Source organism: Lepisosteus oculatus, chromosome 10, assembly GCF_040954835.1.
Source record: "Lepisosteus oculatus isolate fLepOcu1 chromosome 10, fLepOcu1.hap2, whole genome shotgun sequence".
Taxonomy (NCBI): Eukaryota; Metazoa; Chordata; class Actinopteri; order Semionotiformes; family Lepisosteidae; genus Lepisosteus; species Lepisosteus oculatus.
This window is the reverse complement of record NC_090705.1, coordinates 33,526,187-33,540,707: the sequence shown is the minus strand read 5'-3', so window position 1 is coordinate 33,540,707 and position 14,521 is coordinate 33,526,187. Positions and strand designations below refer to the sequence as shown.

At 38.6% G+C, this 14,521-nt stretch overlaps 1 protein-coding gene across 1 annotated transcript in view; it reads right to left on the bottom strand.

Moving 5' to 3' along the window:
- Window positions 1-14,309, bottom strand: part of dgat1a (diacylglycerol O-acyltransferase 1a) — a 33,052-nt gene extending 18,743 nt beyond the window's left edge. Inside the window, exons 1-3 of the mRNA XM_006635843.3 lie at window positions 13,920-14,309; window positions 9,642-9,729; window positions 830-870 (exon numbers count right to left, since the gene is read on the bottom strand). Coding sequence (XP_006635906.2) covers window positions 830-870; window positions 9,642-9,729; window positions 13,920-14,140 — 350 coding nt within the window. The 5' untranslated portion in view covers window positions 14,141-14,309. The remainder of the gene's footprint in view (window positions 1-829; window positions 871-9,641; window positions 9,730-13,919) is intronic.
- Between the last annotated feature and the right edge of the window lie 212 nt (window positions 14,310-14,521).

The following is a 14,521-nucleotide window of genomic DNA, read 5'->3' as shown; positions in this document are numbered from 1 at the left end:
TAGATACAGTATGAGCCAAGACGGGGGGAAAAACAGACAATTGGCTATTCTAAATTGGGTGAGTATAACAAAGTGAAATAGTGATTTCAAACTTGCATAAGTTGCTTGAGGATCCAATATCGGCTGCAAGCTTCTAATTTTTAGTCCATATTCCCAGTAGCATGAAAATGTACAGCTCTTGCGAGACGAGATGGCAAACATTCCTGTCCATCTGGATGTATTGTACAAAATACAAATATGCATCTGTTTTTCTCCCTTGAAATCGGGAGACAAACTGAACAAATTATTTGGATAAATTAAAACCTGCTATGTTGCACCTCAATTTGTACAGTAGCTGAATTTAAAACATCTGTAAAAACTTCAGTCCTCGTGCATTGTTGTTTCCCAGACCCGATATAAGAAATTCGAATCTGAATTGGTGTCATTGATCGCTACTTGTGTAAAATTTCAGGCCTTTAAAGACAGGAATAAAATATTTGTTTTCGATTTGTTCAATGATGAGAACGTTATTTCAGGACGGTGGTGATAGACTTTTTTTAAGCAAGCTGAAAGCCCATTTTTTGCTGGTCTGGATGTGCACACTGTTGCACATCTTTTTACCTAAACTAATATGAGTTTTCCCCCTGAAGCACATTTTTCCCTTTTATACAGCTGTGAATCCTTCAACATTGTAAACTAGAATGTTATATAGAGTCTTTAGCATCAAGCAACAGCACTCTTCATTCTGTGTACAATAACAGAACCTTTACAGATCACGCTGCACACACATTCAGTAAAAGAAAAATAAGAAAGCAGGGTAGCAGTTTACTACATTAAGGAAAATACTTACTTTATTAGGTTCTCTAGGAAAAGTCGTGCATTGCTCAATACCTGAAATAGAGAAGAAAACGTGTTAATGCAAATATGTTACAACAGCACGTGACAAATATCATAACCAGTCAATTGTAAATTCAGACGTTTCACACAACATTAATCCTTATCTGCTGTTCCAAAGATACACTGATACTATCAATAAGGAGATTTAATGTGCAGATGGTTAATTTGATAGTAGATGAAAGACAGATCAAAGTCTCTAGATGTGAATCTAAAACATTATGTGTTTATCTAGGTCAAAGAGCAGTACTGATAAAGCCTGCAATTTACATTAAACAAAAATGAACAACAGCCAGATCAAGCAGTTTTTATGGGTTCTCAGCAAAGCAGTTATAATGAAATAAAAAGAATATGTAGATTTCAGAGTTCTACATTCATATTTACTCATGTGATGTCTTGAAAATGCTCTCAATATGCTTGTCAGAAGACCGGATGTACAGTACAGTAATATTTCTTTTAGACCTTTAATGGCTGCACTGTCTGATAAAATGTAAAGAATAAAATTATCTAAAGCATTTTACGTAGCCCTTACAGAACCCTAGAACTGTTCTGCCCCCATCCTGAGCAGACGGATGTCGTTCAGCAGACAAACTGAACAACAGTTTGTCTGGTTTTGAGATGCATGAAATTTGACCAATCAATGAAAAAATCTTTATCCACAAAACAGCTGAAACATAAGAATTGTTCTCTACAATTCTGTCCCTATGCTGCAATTACTTTTGCTTACCTTTGCCTTTGAGGGAAAAACATGTTCAACCAAACCCATGCACCCATAAGGTTGTATTTCTGGCTGTGCATCTACAGCAGGCCAGTTTCAGAACTTACTGTGGTATATTAAAGGACTGAATAAGACCAAAGTCTTTTCACTCGTAACATGATCTAGAAAGTGTGTATAGGCAGTAGGAGAAACATTATGCCACCTCTCCATATCAAAGTTCTCCCTTTCAGTGAAGAAATCAGAATCTTGTTTTCTCCAACTATTTTGAGAATTAGGGCATTCAGTGTGAAACCAACCAGTCTCTGGCAGATACATTTCTCCTGTGGAGGAAGAATTCAAGGCACAATTTCACATTAATTCTGTATCTCAAATAGTTTTTCTACCTACGCTGGCTTCCCTGAAGAAAATCCTATCTTCCAATCTACACATGTTACAGAAACAGTCTGTGTCATTTTAAAATTTCTGCATGCCCCAGTAGGTAAACTGTCTTCTAGTCAGGTTTATATTTTAACGGTATGAATCTTTCAAAAATAGCAGGTGCTCTGGTAGTTCAACACAGTAGTCCCCAACCCTGGTTCAGTGACCTCAGGACTGATGGGTTAAGCCCCAGCTCAGCTCTAAATCTCCAGTGCTGATGAATTACTTTAATTGATGGATGTTTGTTTAGACTTCATTCCCTAGAAGTAGAGTATTTTTGTATTGAGGATTGACTGAAGAAACATTTTCAAGGACTCTAACATACAGAACTTCATGCAGTCTCTAAAACTTGCTTAACCCTATTTTCTCACTAAACAAATATTAACAGGCAATCAATTGACAACAAAAGATTGCTAAAATATAGTCTTTGCAGCAATCATCATTAGTTTGACATTATATAAAAATAAAAGCAACATGGTCAATTTTAAAGATTTATATTTATAAAACATTAAAGAGTAATATTAATCAATATTAATGATTGATATAATAATGATTTACTGGGGCATCCAGTGAATCAAGATTTTGCTTACAGTATGTGTAGATCATTTATGTCTTCAACGAAGAGGAATGAACATTTAGGAAGTGGCCTACTATCCCACTGAATTCTACTTCTTTCACACCCAGCACTGTGCATGCTAGCTAACATTTAAGGCAATGCTTTCAGGTACATCTAGCTGTTGCTGGATATCATTAGTTGCCTAGATGTCAAGGCGTTATAGCCAATGGCAGCATTTTTCTGAAGTACATCACAGATGTAGTAAACTATTAAAAAAAATCGAGGAAGACAGTCTAAAATGTTAAGAAACACCATATCAGTTCAAGCACAGAGGGGGGGGGGAGGTTTTCTTTGAAAGTGCTAGGGTAAAATGCGGTATCTGAAAAGAAAAATGAAAAAGAGGGAAGGAAAAACTGCCGACTTTTACATTTCCTTTAAAAATACTGCATACAAATACATCATGTGCTCTTCTCTCTGGAAAGGGACTGTGGAGCGGTGTGCTGGGTCCCCACACAAATACACCGCACATTAATCTTCATCTCCCAGTTGTTATTTTTGTATCCTATCTCCCTTGTGTGCACATTACAAGTGGGCTGTGATTGTGCCGGCTGTATGCCAATCAGCAATAAACGGCTGTATCTTCCAAGCAAATTCGTTTTAAATCTCCCTAACCCCTCTTTCCTGAAATATGGGAATGGTGGAGCAGGTTCCCTTGGGAAAAAGCCTGCATTAAAATCCCTTTGTGACAGGTAGGCTAAATTATGCTTAGTGTGCGGTTTAGCCTTAAAACAAGCAATGTTAAACATTTATGAAACACTTTAGTATGCATTTTGTTTATATACATCTACTAACTGCTTCTAATGTAATATAGAACTAATTGCCAGGGGCTATGACATTTTTCAATAAATACTCTGGCTTCGCTTTCAAGAGCTAAAATAAGAACTGTCACTCTGCGTAATCTACACAGCAATCTGGACTGTTCTGTATTTTGCAGTGCCAAGTTTCCACTTCAATGTGTAATTTTTCATTATTAAAAATACAAGCGAAGAGCCCATGTTCTGAAGAAATACGATAAGTGTTCAGAAAGTATTAAAAAATATAGCTATTAGTGATGTCAAAATGATCTTCTTTCAAAGAGTGGATTAATACCATATTAAAAATTAAAATTTGTTCTCTGTTGCTTTGAAGGGAAGACTTAGTAGGTGGCGCTCCAGACTTTACCATTCGGAGAAGGTAGCTGCTGCAGACTGTTTATTATTTCACTGCACACATTTTAATGGTTTTCATTAATTACAGCAGGCACTTTAAATGAATTAAAGTCACGTGCCGATTACATATTTGAGAGATGTCTCTAACGTTCTTGAAGAAGGCTTTCGATTTTTTTTCTGGTTTCGAATTCGACTTGTTGCTTTGAGGGGCTCGGGATGCCTGATCGAAATAATTTCACAATGCCATTAATGATGAAACCTCCTAAGATAAAAGTCAGCTCAGCAAGAGTGTTAGAATGTTGATATATAAACCCGTGAAAGGCATACACCGAAAGGGTTGAATGTTTATTGACCGAACAAGGATCAGCTCAAAACCTATTCTGGACATTGCACACCTGACAAGGTATACTACATTACACTGTTGATAGAGCCTTCCAACTCACTGGCTATTGACTATGTTAGGTAGCTACAGCACTTCAACTAGAACCCAGGACTGTTGATGAATCGAATTAAAGCAACAACAACAAAATAATTCCCTTAAAGAACAGTGTAGGTCACATTCTTCTCAAATAGATAACAGAAGAGTACAGGTTTTCTTTGTTACAGCATACAGAATGATACGCAAATGGGCAAAAGAAAAAGACTGTATTCTTTGTTTTTCTTTTAGAAGTATCACACAAGTCTTTGCAGCCATTTCTGGAATACAGATTCGAACATTACAAATGAAGAAATGTTGTGGGGTGCTTTGGATAACAGCTCTAACAATAAGAATTCCTTAAACTTATATGGGGCCTTTCTGGACACTCCACTCAAAGGGCTGTACAGGTTAATAGAGACTCCTCTCCACTACCACCAGTGTGTAGCATCCATCTGGATGATGTCACAGCAGCCAAAGTGCACCAGTACGCTCCCCACACACCAGCTATCAGTGGGAGAAGAACAGAGTGATGAAGCCAATTCATAGATGTGGGTTATTAGGAGGCCATGATTGATCAAGAGCAGGGCAGAAATTTGGTCAGGACACTGGGGTTAACACCCACTGTTTAAGCTAATTTTGACTTCTAAAAACATTAACAATGAAAACATTTCACACATTTCACAAACACAGTTTTTCAAAGCATGCAACTGACCCCTTGTAGATACCATCAGATAAAACTTTTACCTAGTCCCTTGCATATACAGTAATCTGCCCATAGGGAGATGTAGGCACCTTTTACAGCATATACATCCAGGGAGTGTCTCGATGTGGCTAGGTTCTTGAATTCTTCTTGCATGTCCAATATTCCATACAAGACCCTTTCCTGTTCACACCTATGAAATAATGACCCTGGCCTTGTGCTTTTACATTAGCAGAAACAAATCTGGTTGGATTAGCTGCACTTCATAGAACTTTATATTCATATTCATATTCATGGTTACGGGTTTGGTAACACCTCTGCTGACAGTCGTGCCCTTATAACAATGTATATTTATCATGTTTGAGTGATTTTATTAATTGAGTTATTCAAACTTGGAGGAAGGTACCACCTATGGTGGCAGGGTGGGGAAATGTTTTTGTTTTGTATTTATTTTCCAAAAATGAAACGGCACAAAAAATTGGCTTACAAAAAAGAAAAAAAAGAAGAAGTAAAGCAGGTTCCTAATCTACTGTAACTGCTCTTGTCTCCAAGTGCTAGGGAGGAATGGACAAAATTAGAAACAAATCGTGTTCCAGGAGATACCACTCCATTCTGTTATCACAACACATTTTAATCTCCCATGCTGCTCACAAAACCATTGGTGGGAAGTCTGGCCCGCCTTAACAACCGAGTGTGCTTGATGAAACAAAGCCAAGACGTTCTACTGTACCAATGTCACCTTTCAGTACCTTGAAACTGCGGTCTAGCAAGAAACGTGCTAAAACACAAACAGGCACCATTACACCTCACCACAGGGGGCAGTTAACCTGGGGATTTAATGTCTAAAAATAAAGCGCAGAAAGGAAATTCCTTTTTATTACTTCGCAAAATGACAGTCTTATGATCTTACTGCTGAAAGAAAAAGAATAGTTCTTTTTTTCACAATTACTGTGGAAGAAAGGATGATAGAATATAATCACAGTGGCACTGTGGCTAAGGATCTGCACCTGAGGCTGGAAGGTTGCCGGTTCAAATCCTGTGGCCGGCAGAGGAATCCTACTCTGTCGTGCCCCTGAGCAAGGCCCTTAACCCCAACTGCTCCAGGGGCGCTGTACAACGGCTGACCCTGTGCTCTGACCCCAAGCTTCTCTCCCTGTCTGTGTGGAGTGCAAGCTCATGGAGTGCAAGCTGGGGTATGTGAAAAGATGAATTCCTAATGCAAGAAATTGTATAGGGCTAATAAAGTGATCTTATCTTATATTCTTGGCTTCAGTGAAATATTCTCTCCAAATTGCAATATACATTATTGGCTGGAAAACAATATACACTATATATCAGAGAGCAAGAAGCAAATGATGACTTCCAATAAAAGTATTTTGCTTTTTCAAAAATCTTTAACTTTTGTGGATGCCTTCAATTAACTGTGTAACTTAGTAACATGACATATGCCCACGTATAGTCAGTACAATGAGAGCCTGTAGATAAATACAATTTGAGAAATATTTCACTACAAGCTGAAGGCTTTCCAAGTAATTAGCTTGAAAACTACAGCACATCTTCATAAATAACTCCGCTGTAAAGGGACAGTAAGCATGAGTAAGAGCAGAGCTTCCTGGTTATGGAGAAAGTTTTGCCATCACAGTTCACCGAGTTCAGCCTGTAACTCCAATATCATTTCTATCTCCTGCATGAGAGGGAAAGGTTGTGTGTTTAAATAGCACACGGCGCTTAAACACACTCATGCTCCAGCAGTCATACTGGCAACTGAAGAGGCTGCTGTGATCACAGATTGATTTTGTTTTAATTAAACAGTCATAGCTTTTAGCTCTTTTTCTATGGAAGAGGAATCTACAGGCTTTTTTTTATTACATTAGAGCTCACAGGGTGACTTTTGCACATAAGGAACTTGTGAGTTTTGGAACCACAGATTTTATGTTCTATAAAAATACACACCTTTTATTAAACCCACCCTACCGTAGAATCCTCATGTTAGCCCAATGTTTTTTTATTGTTAAACATAACATGTTATCCGGTGAACAGGGTTCATCAACTCATTTTCTAAACACTTCTTCCAATTCAGAGGGGATGTTGGAACCTATCCTGGGAAGTAAAAAGGACAAAGCAGGGTACACCCTGGATGGGGAACCAGATCATCGTAGGGCACACACAGAAACAGAAACACATTTACTCACAACAGGGCCAATATTCCCAGAAGACAATACACCTACCAGTATGTGGAAACCAGAGCACGCAGAGGAAACCCCACATTAACACTGGGAGAACATACAAACTCCACACAGACAGCACCCCAGGTTTGGAATTGAATCCAGGACCCCAGCACTACATGGAAGCAATGCTAGCTGCCATTTTCAGTTTCAAAAACATTTCCTTTTCATCCTTAAGGCAATTTATAAAAATAAACAACGGCTGGCATAAGGTTTCACAATGCTACATATGCAATGGTTTTACTTTACAAACTCAAACACAGCCCTATGACCTAGAGCTAGGTAAAACTATTAAGCACACTAAGCATCATGTCATTTAAATATAAAGTAACACTTAAGAGCTCTTAAACTCATCATAACATCAAACAAACTGAGAGCTTCTTCAGTCTTTTCCGAAGGACCATTGAATTTTTACATCAGTGTGACAAGATCAGACAAAATGTGTCCTATCAGTTGAGGATAGAAAAAACACATTGACTGATTTTACTGCATCATTGAGCCCCCTTAAAAAGTCTGCTTGTAACTTTATTTGTTACTTTCTACCCAGCAAGGCAGAACATATTGCTATGAAAAAGCCTTATAATATTTAGATTCTATAAATGATCATGAAGTTTTTTTTGCAATGTGCTTGTGTTTGCGTCAATAGTGAGATACCAAGTTTTTAGCAGCATAATTTTTCCATATGCCCTAAAAAGCCACACTCCTGTTGCTCAGCATACTTTAACGCTGGTACTTTTATAATAGTAGAGTCTTGAGTGTCCAGAATATAGTTTCAAGGATGAACACCTCTGTTAACTGATCGACAGTGTCAATTTGCACTCAAATTATAAGCTAATTATAAGATAATAATAAGTGAATGACATGCTTCAACAGGTTTAGGGCTTTCAGATTTATTTTAAAAGCATTTTTTTTTCTTTATTATTAGGAGATATTATTTGCTCCTGCCCCACTCCCCCTTATTACAAAATCATGAGATAACATCAACAGAATAAGTAAATTATGACCTAGTTTCTAGCCTTTTGACAGAATAGATCAAACAAGATACAACTGGCAAAATGACTTCACAAAATAAATAAAAAATAGAAGGGATTATGACCCCTTTAAAACTAGATACCACACAGGGTAATCTTAGGTCCAGGCAACACAAAGCATTTATAATAAAGTCCATTTAACCACACAGACAGGTGATTTAGCCTTCACTGGAAAGGCTGTGTCAAACTAGATATGTCCAAAACTAAACAGCCTATCTTTGAAATCATCTGATCTTTGCCTGAAAAAACATCATACCAGCAAGTCTATGATACCACTGGGAGACTAGCCAAAACATAGCCACAATGGTGTCTGGTTGGTTTAACAGAATTAGCGGTAATAAACAAGGACTATAGAAATAATGAACGCCTCATTTAACCTCAAGCCAGAAGAAATGTTCTGTCTCCTGACATGCTCCTCTGTTTCTGCCTCCCTTTGGAGTCACAATTACCTATAAACTATGTTCATTTACCAACAAGGAGATAATCCAATTAGCTGGGTTTGATGTTAAGCGTATGTTACACTTTCCTTAAAGGTATAAGTCAAGACTACAAAGCCTTTTGCTTACTGCAATAGAATATTTGTTCCTTCCAAAACGCTCTGCAACTAGAGTGAAATAAATGAGCTACAGCTGTTTAGGGGAAAGACTATACTTCAAGTACTTTCCTATACTATATGTTGCAGCTGTTGTAGCAACTGGTACTTTACTTTTTAGCCTCCAATGCCAACCCGATGTCTTCAAAGAAAAACTGACATGGCAAATTTGGAGAACTTAACGATTTATTGCCCTCCAGCTGCTACATTGTCTATTTATAGAGGCGCATTTCCAATTCATATTAATAATAATGTCTTACACTTATATAGCGCTTTTCTGGACACTCCACTCAAAGCGCTTTACAGGTAATGGGGACTCCCCTCCACCACCACCAATGTGCAGCCCCACCTGGATGATGCGACACTCACCACACATCAGCTATTAGTGGGGAGGGGAGCAGAGTAATGAAGCCAATTCATAGATGGGGATTATTAGGAGGCCATGATTGTGCCAATGGTAAATTTGGCCAGGACGCCAGGGTTACACCCCTACTCTTTTCGGGAAACACCTTGGGATTTTTAATGACCACAGAGAGTCAGGACCTCGGTTTTACATCTCATCCGAAGGATGGCGCCTGTTTACAGTATAGTGCCCCCGTCACTATACTGGGGCATTAGGGCCCACACAGACCATAGGTGAGCGCCCCCTGCTGGCCCCACTCACACCTCTTCCAGCAGCAACCTTAGTTTTTCCCAGGAGGTCTCCCATCCAGGTACTGACCAGGCTCACACCTGCTGAGCTTCAGTGGGTTGCCAGTTGTGAGTTGCAGGGTGATATGGCTGCTGGCTGAATACAACTATTCAGTCTTGCTTAATGCATTCAAATATAAATTTTATTGAAATAACCCACCTATATTAAGGAGCACAGTGACAGTAGAAGCTCACTCAATGGAAGTTACTTACTAGCATGACAACACACCAGTTGAGGATCCCTCTGTAGTTACTGTAGCCACTGGCTGAGCTGAGCAGGGACTCCTGCTGCCTGTGGCATCTAGTGAAGACAAAACCAAGTAGAATAATCAGAACACTCACACAGTTATTAAACCAGATAAATCACTATGATAGCACAAAAATATGTCTGATGACTGAAAAGACTGGGAACGTTTGCTAGGATTATCATTTCATTTGTTCCTTTTACATATTTCATACTAATTTATGCAGTATGTTTGCGTTAACTGGGATATTTGTGTGGGCCCCATCTCAAAACATTATTAAGATTACACTGGAGCTGATGTGAATTATATGCACAATGGATGATGCTTCAGTTTACCTGAACTAAATCAAGTTAAGAAATTCAATGAGACACGTTACATATATATGCAGGGTACAGACAGGACAGGTTGAGAGTCTGGATACTAATGAGCAAACAAACATCAACCCACTAATTGTTGAAACAAACTCTGTCAACTTTTGAAACTATCCTCTGCCTGTTCCTTTGCAACTGGTATGCTCATGAGGCAACCTGTTCTAACCTCTGACCTGCTCTAACCTGCTCTAACCTTTTAAGCAATCCTCTTTTCAAACAAAGTCACGCAATTTCCAAAAAGACAACAAGACATAGAATACGTTTGGTCGCAATCAATAAGAAGGATCCAAAAGCTTGCTTTGATTAAAAGTAACACCTCCTTAAAATCTCAACCAATACAATCATTCAAGAAACAGGCAAAACCTGATGATCTGCAATTTCAGCTAAGGAACAATCTATCCCTCTGTTGTTATAATCAAATTGCTTTTTTCAAAGAATCAGCTGGATGAGATCATTGGATCGGTTAGCCACTAGAAACCAAGAACTAGCTGAGCCTTGCTTGCCAGCAAACTTTCTATACATTCTGATGTTGCAGCATTATATCTGTTAAGAGATATTGCAAATTTCAATAAACTCTGAAGTGCAAACACACTGGACGCTTTTGCAACACAAACGGAAAATATGACAAACTAGGTGTGCAATTTCAAATGCTTCATTTCTGTTTGATAAGATTAATAAAAGATAATGCCTTTGATGTTTTAAGTTGTGTGGTTTGTAGCTTATAGCTTAGTTTTGGCGATATGAAAGAATTTAATTTTTCAAAGTGCAATTTCTAAAGCAAATCTGTAATTAATATCAGCAAACAATTAGCAATGAACTAATTATTACCACTCCAGATAGTATCAGCCTATAAAGGCTAAGGGAAACCATTAAAAAATCAGGAATCACAATAGGCAGGTTTATGTGCTGCCTCCCCATCTTCACACCAGAGTATTATGTATTTTAATCCATTTTTAACTTGGCAAGGCTGAAGAGTCAATTTTCAAGTACCGGATAACTGTTCAGTGCTCCTTCTATGCTAGGAAATACTGTGGAGGATCTTACCATTATATTGCAAATTATATATAATATTGTGAAATACTGTAAAACCGCAGAAAATGTATAATGTCAAAAACATGCATTTGTAAGCAATAATGTTGCAGGTGTACCTTTTCTAGTGACAATTTATCTCAGCACACCTGGGTTTTTCTTTCTTCCCAGATTTCTAGGTTAATGTGTACCTTAAGTGACATTAAACACTCTGGATTGTGCAAACAGCAAGGGCACGCCTTAAAGACCCATCCCACTGGTCCAAAAGACACAAAAGGACATGTAAAGTATTTAACTGCCATTTATAAATGAGAAAACACACAAACTCCCAAGAGATTCAGATTCCGAAATCTTAAGCAATCAGAATTTGGCAAAAGTTACAAAACCAGATGGTCGACCATTCAGGGAAAGACCTTAAATAATCTTGACTACAGGGTATATCTGTATATCAGCGAATAACATTCCAATCCACTGTTATCAGCAGACTTTTTTTTTCTAAAAGCAAAAGGTACACCAAAGATTTTTAATCTAGTATTTTGTGGGTTTTCAACACAGGTAATAAACATGGAAAGGGTCAGAGGTCTAAAAATCTCGAATAAAAGATTGTCAGATACAAGATTACAATATGTAAAAGAAGTGTGGCCAGAGGTATTTTATACTATGTCCCTTGAAAATTACTGACCCATGGTGATCTCTAAAAAAGTAGGAGTAATATCACCTTGAAGGTGCTTTATAATAGAGCTCTAATTCATATACTGCCTTCATTTTATCTGCTTTTACTGAAATAAACTGAATATTTCATTTTCTGTCATTTTGACAAAAAAATGTTTCTTGAATAAGATAAGATAAGATCACTTTATTAGCCCTGTACAATTTCTTGCATTAGGAATTTGTCTTTTCACATACCCCAGCTTGCTCTCCGTGAGACACAGACACACAGACAGGGAGAGGAGCTGGGGGTCAGAATGCAGGGTCAGCCATTGTATAGCGCCCCTGGAGCAGTTGGGGTTAAGGGCCTTGCTCAGGGGCCCAACGGAGCCTCTGCCGGCTGTGGGATTTGAACCGGCAACCTTCCAGCCACAGGCACAGATCCTTAGCCACAGAGCCACACTTTCACATGGAAGCACTGACCAAATCCCTTGCTATTTTGTGCAGTGGATAGGATACGACTGATCAGTTTTCATAAAGAACATTCTCCTACACATTACATTTTCCTAATTAAATGTGTCCAGAAATAGGAATTTGGAGAAAATGGCCTAGTCTCCTGTAGTTCAGGTAGGTAGCTGAGTCAGCATGCGTAGGCTGCAAAGGAACAAGTAACACCTGAAGAAGGCTCCACGGCCGAAACTGTGTTTTCTTTCTTCTTTTTTTCAGCATGGAATAAACCTATTACTTGTGACTTAATAAACCTATGACTTGTAAACCTATTACTAGTCTCCTGTAGTGTACTTTAGGGTGACTAAAATTGTTTCAAAATAATGCAATGTTCACTAAAAGCAAAGGTCATTTTCCTCATGAGGAACCAAGCCTCATTCATTGTTTCATTAACACAACTTCACACTTAGCAACAGGAATGATTTAAAGGACAAAGGTTTACTGCTTGTTACATATTGAAGGTCAAAGGTCTAAGTTCCAAGAACCTGATGCCAAACATTCAACCGCACCCTAAAAAAAACAGTTTTTTAAAGCACATTTTCTTTAGTCGATCCTGCCCGCACCTAACTGTTTGAAAACATCTTCCTTTTAACTAACTCTGGGGTTGCATACGCAGATATCTTTACAACCAGCACATTATGCTTGCATAAAGTACACACAAGGCTGATCTTCGCCTCACTGAATCATACTTTACAACATTAAGGAAGCAAAAGTTACTTCAACCATGACAAAAAAAAGCTTTCTGTGCACATTTCCCATTAGTATTATTATGACATCTCTTAAGGAAGAATTCATTACTGCGCGTTTGTAAAACTTTTTTTTATGCTCACACGTACAGCAAAACTTTGTTTAGTTTAAATCCCAGGGAGACTTCATTTTAAACGCACTGACATTACCAAAACCTACTGGTGATACCACATGTTAATGAGTTGTGGTATACTGCCTTCAATGTAAAAAGCATTGCCATATCAAGAGAATTATACAATAACATCACTTATGCTGCAACTATGTTTCATTGGTCTATATTTTATCAGTTCGCTTTTACTTAAGACGCAGATGTCAATACTAGGGATTGGGCTAAAAATCCATGTTTCACATATAATACTGGCAAGATGAAAAGCAGAAAAGGTGTTAATTTAAGGGAGAATTTGGTATCTGATTTGAACTTCCTTAATCTCCACTACAAGTAGGGGCTGCACCCGGAAACAAGTGCACTGGAGTCAACAGGCTTCAAGCCCTGGCTTAATTTCAGAACATGAACCCACACACATGTGGAGTAGTTTGCATAAAATAGCAGGACTGACACCACCAGACAAAATGTTTGTTTTTGTTGTAATTATTCCCCCATCTAGAAAGGTCAAGCCCCAATTCTTATCACACCCAAGGCAATTTGATTCAGACTCCGTTCACGCCTCGGACTTTGCGAGAGTTACCTCTTGGAAAGGACGAATGTTACAGACTTAAACGATGTGTGACTAGATACAGTACAGTAACAGTTTCAAGGGGGGAAATTCAGCAATTGAGTGGAAAGCAAGAGCAAACTATATCATTACATCCCAACGTCATTAGCGATGCAACAATTATTTCTCAATCGAAATCACACAACTATAATAGTATACGTGAGTGCTACAGCAAGAGGGTTTGCTTCTGAGCAATCAAAGCCATTTAAAAAGATACCACCTCGCCTTTACCTGAGTTTGTCGTAGTGGTTATCGTGTTTCCCCTTGTCCTTTCTTGCTACCGCGGGGAACTCTTGTGTCTTTTCTTCCTTCGCCTTCTGATGAACACTGTGGTTCGTGACACTGTTAGTTTCTCCATCAGACTTAGTAGCTTTCCAACTTGGCCCCACTCCTCCGGTGATGGTGGTTCGCCTTTTACGGTTGTGGGGGCCTTTCTCGACTTTATCTCCCATTTTCCTTGAGATGCATCAAAACCCGTGCATGTGTACGAAAGTTTTTCCTTAAGTTTATTCAATTCCCCCAGCACAGAGAGCGTCTTGACTATTCAAAGGCTAGCCTCTTACATCCCCCCACAGTTACCAACCCAAGACGTCATGTACAGGCGGTGGGACAAATATCGTTGCTCCTTTCGCCGTGGGAGTTGTAGTTTTCTTTTCGGCTGAGCCGCTGCGGGGGATCCTGGGAATTGAAGTCCAGAGTACTAGATAGAAAAAAAATTATAGAGAATAAATCCCTTACCACGCTATCTAAGTAGAAGGTAAAAGCAAGCCCTGGAGTACAACATCCACCTGGGTGTGATACAGATGCCAGTATATAATAAATATGAATTCTTT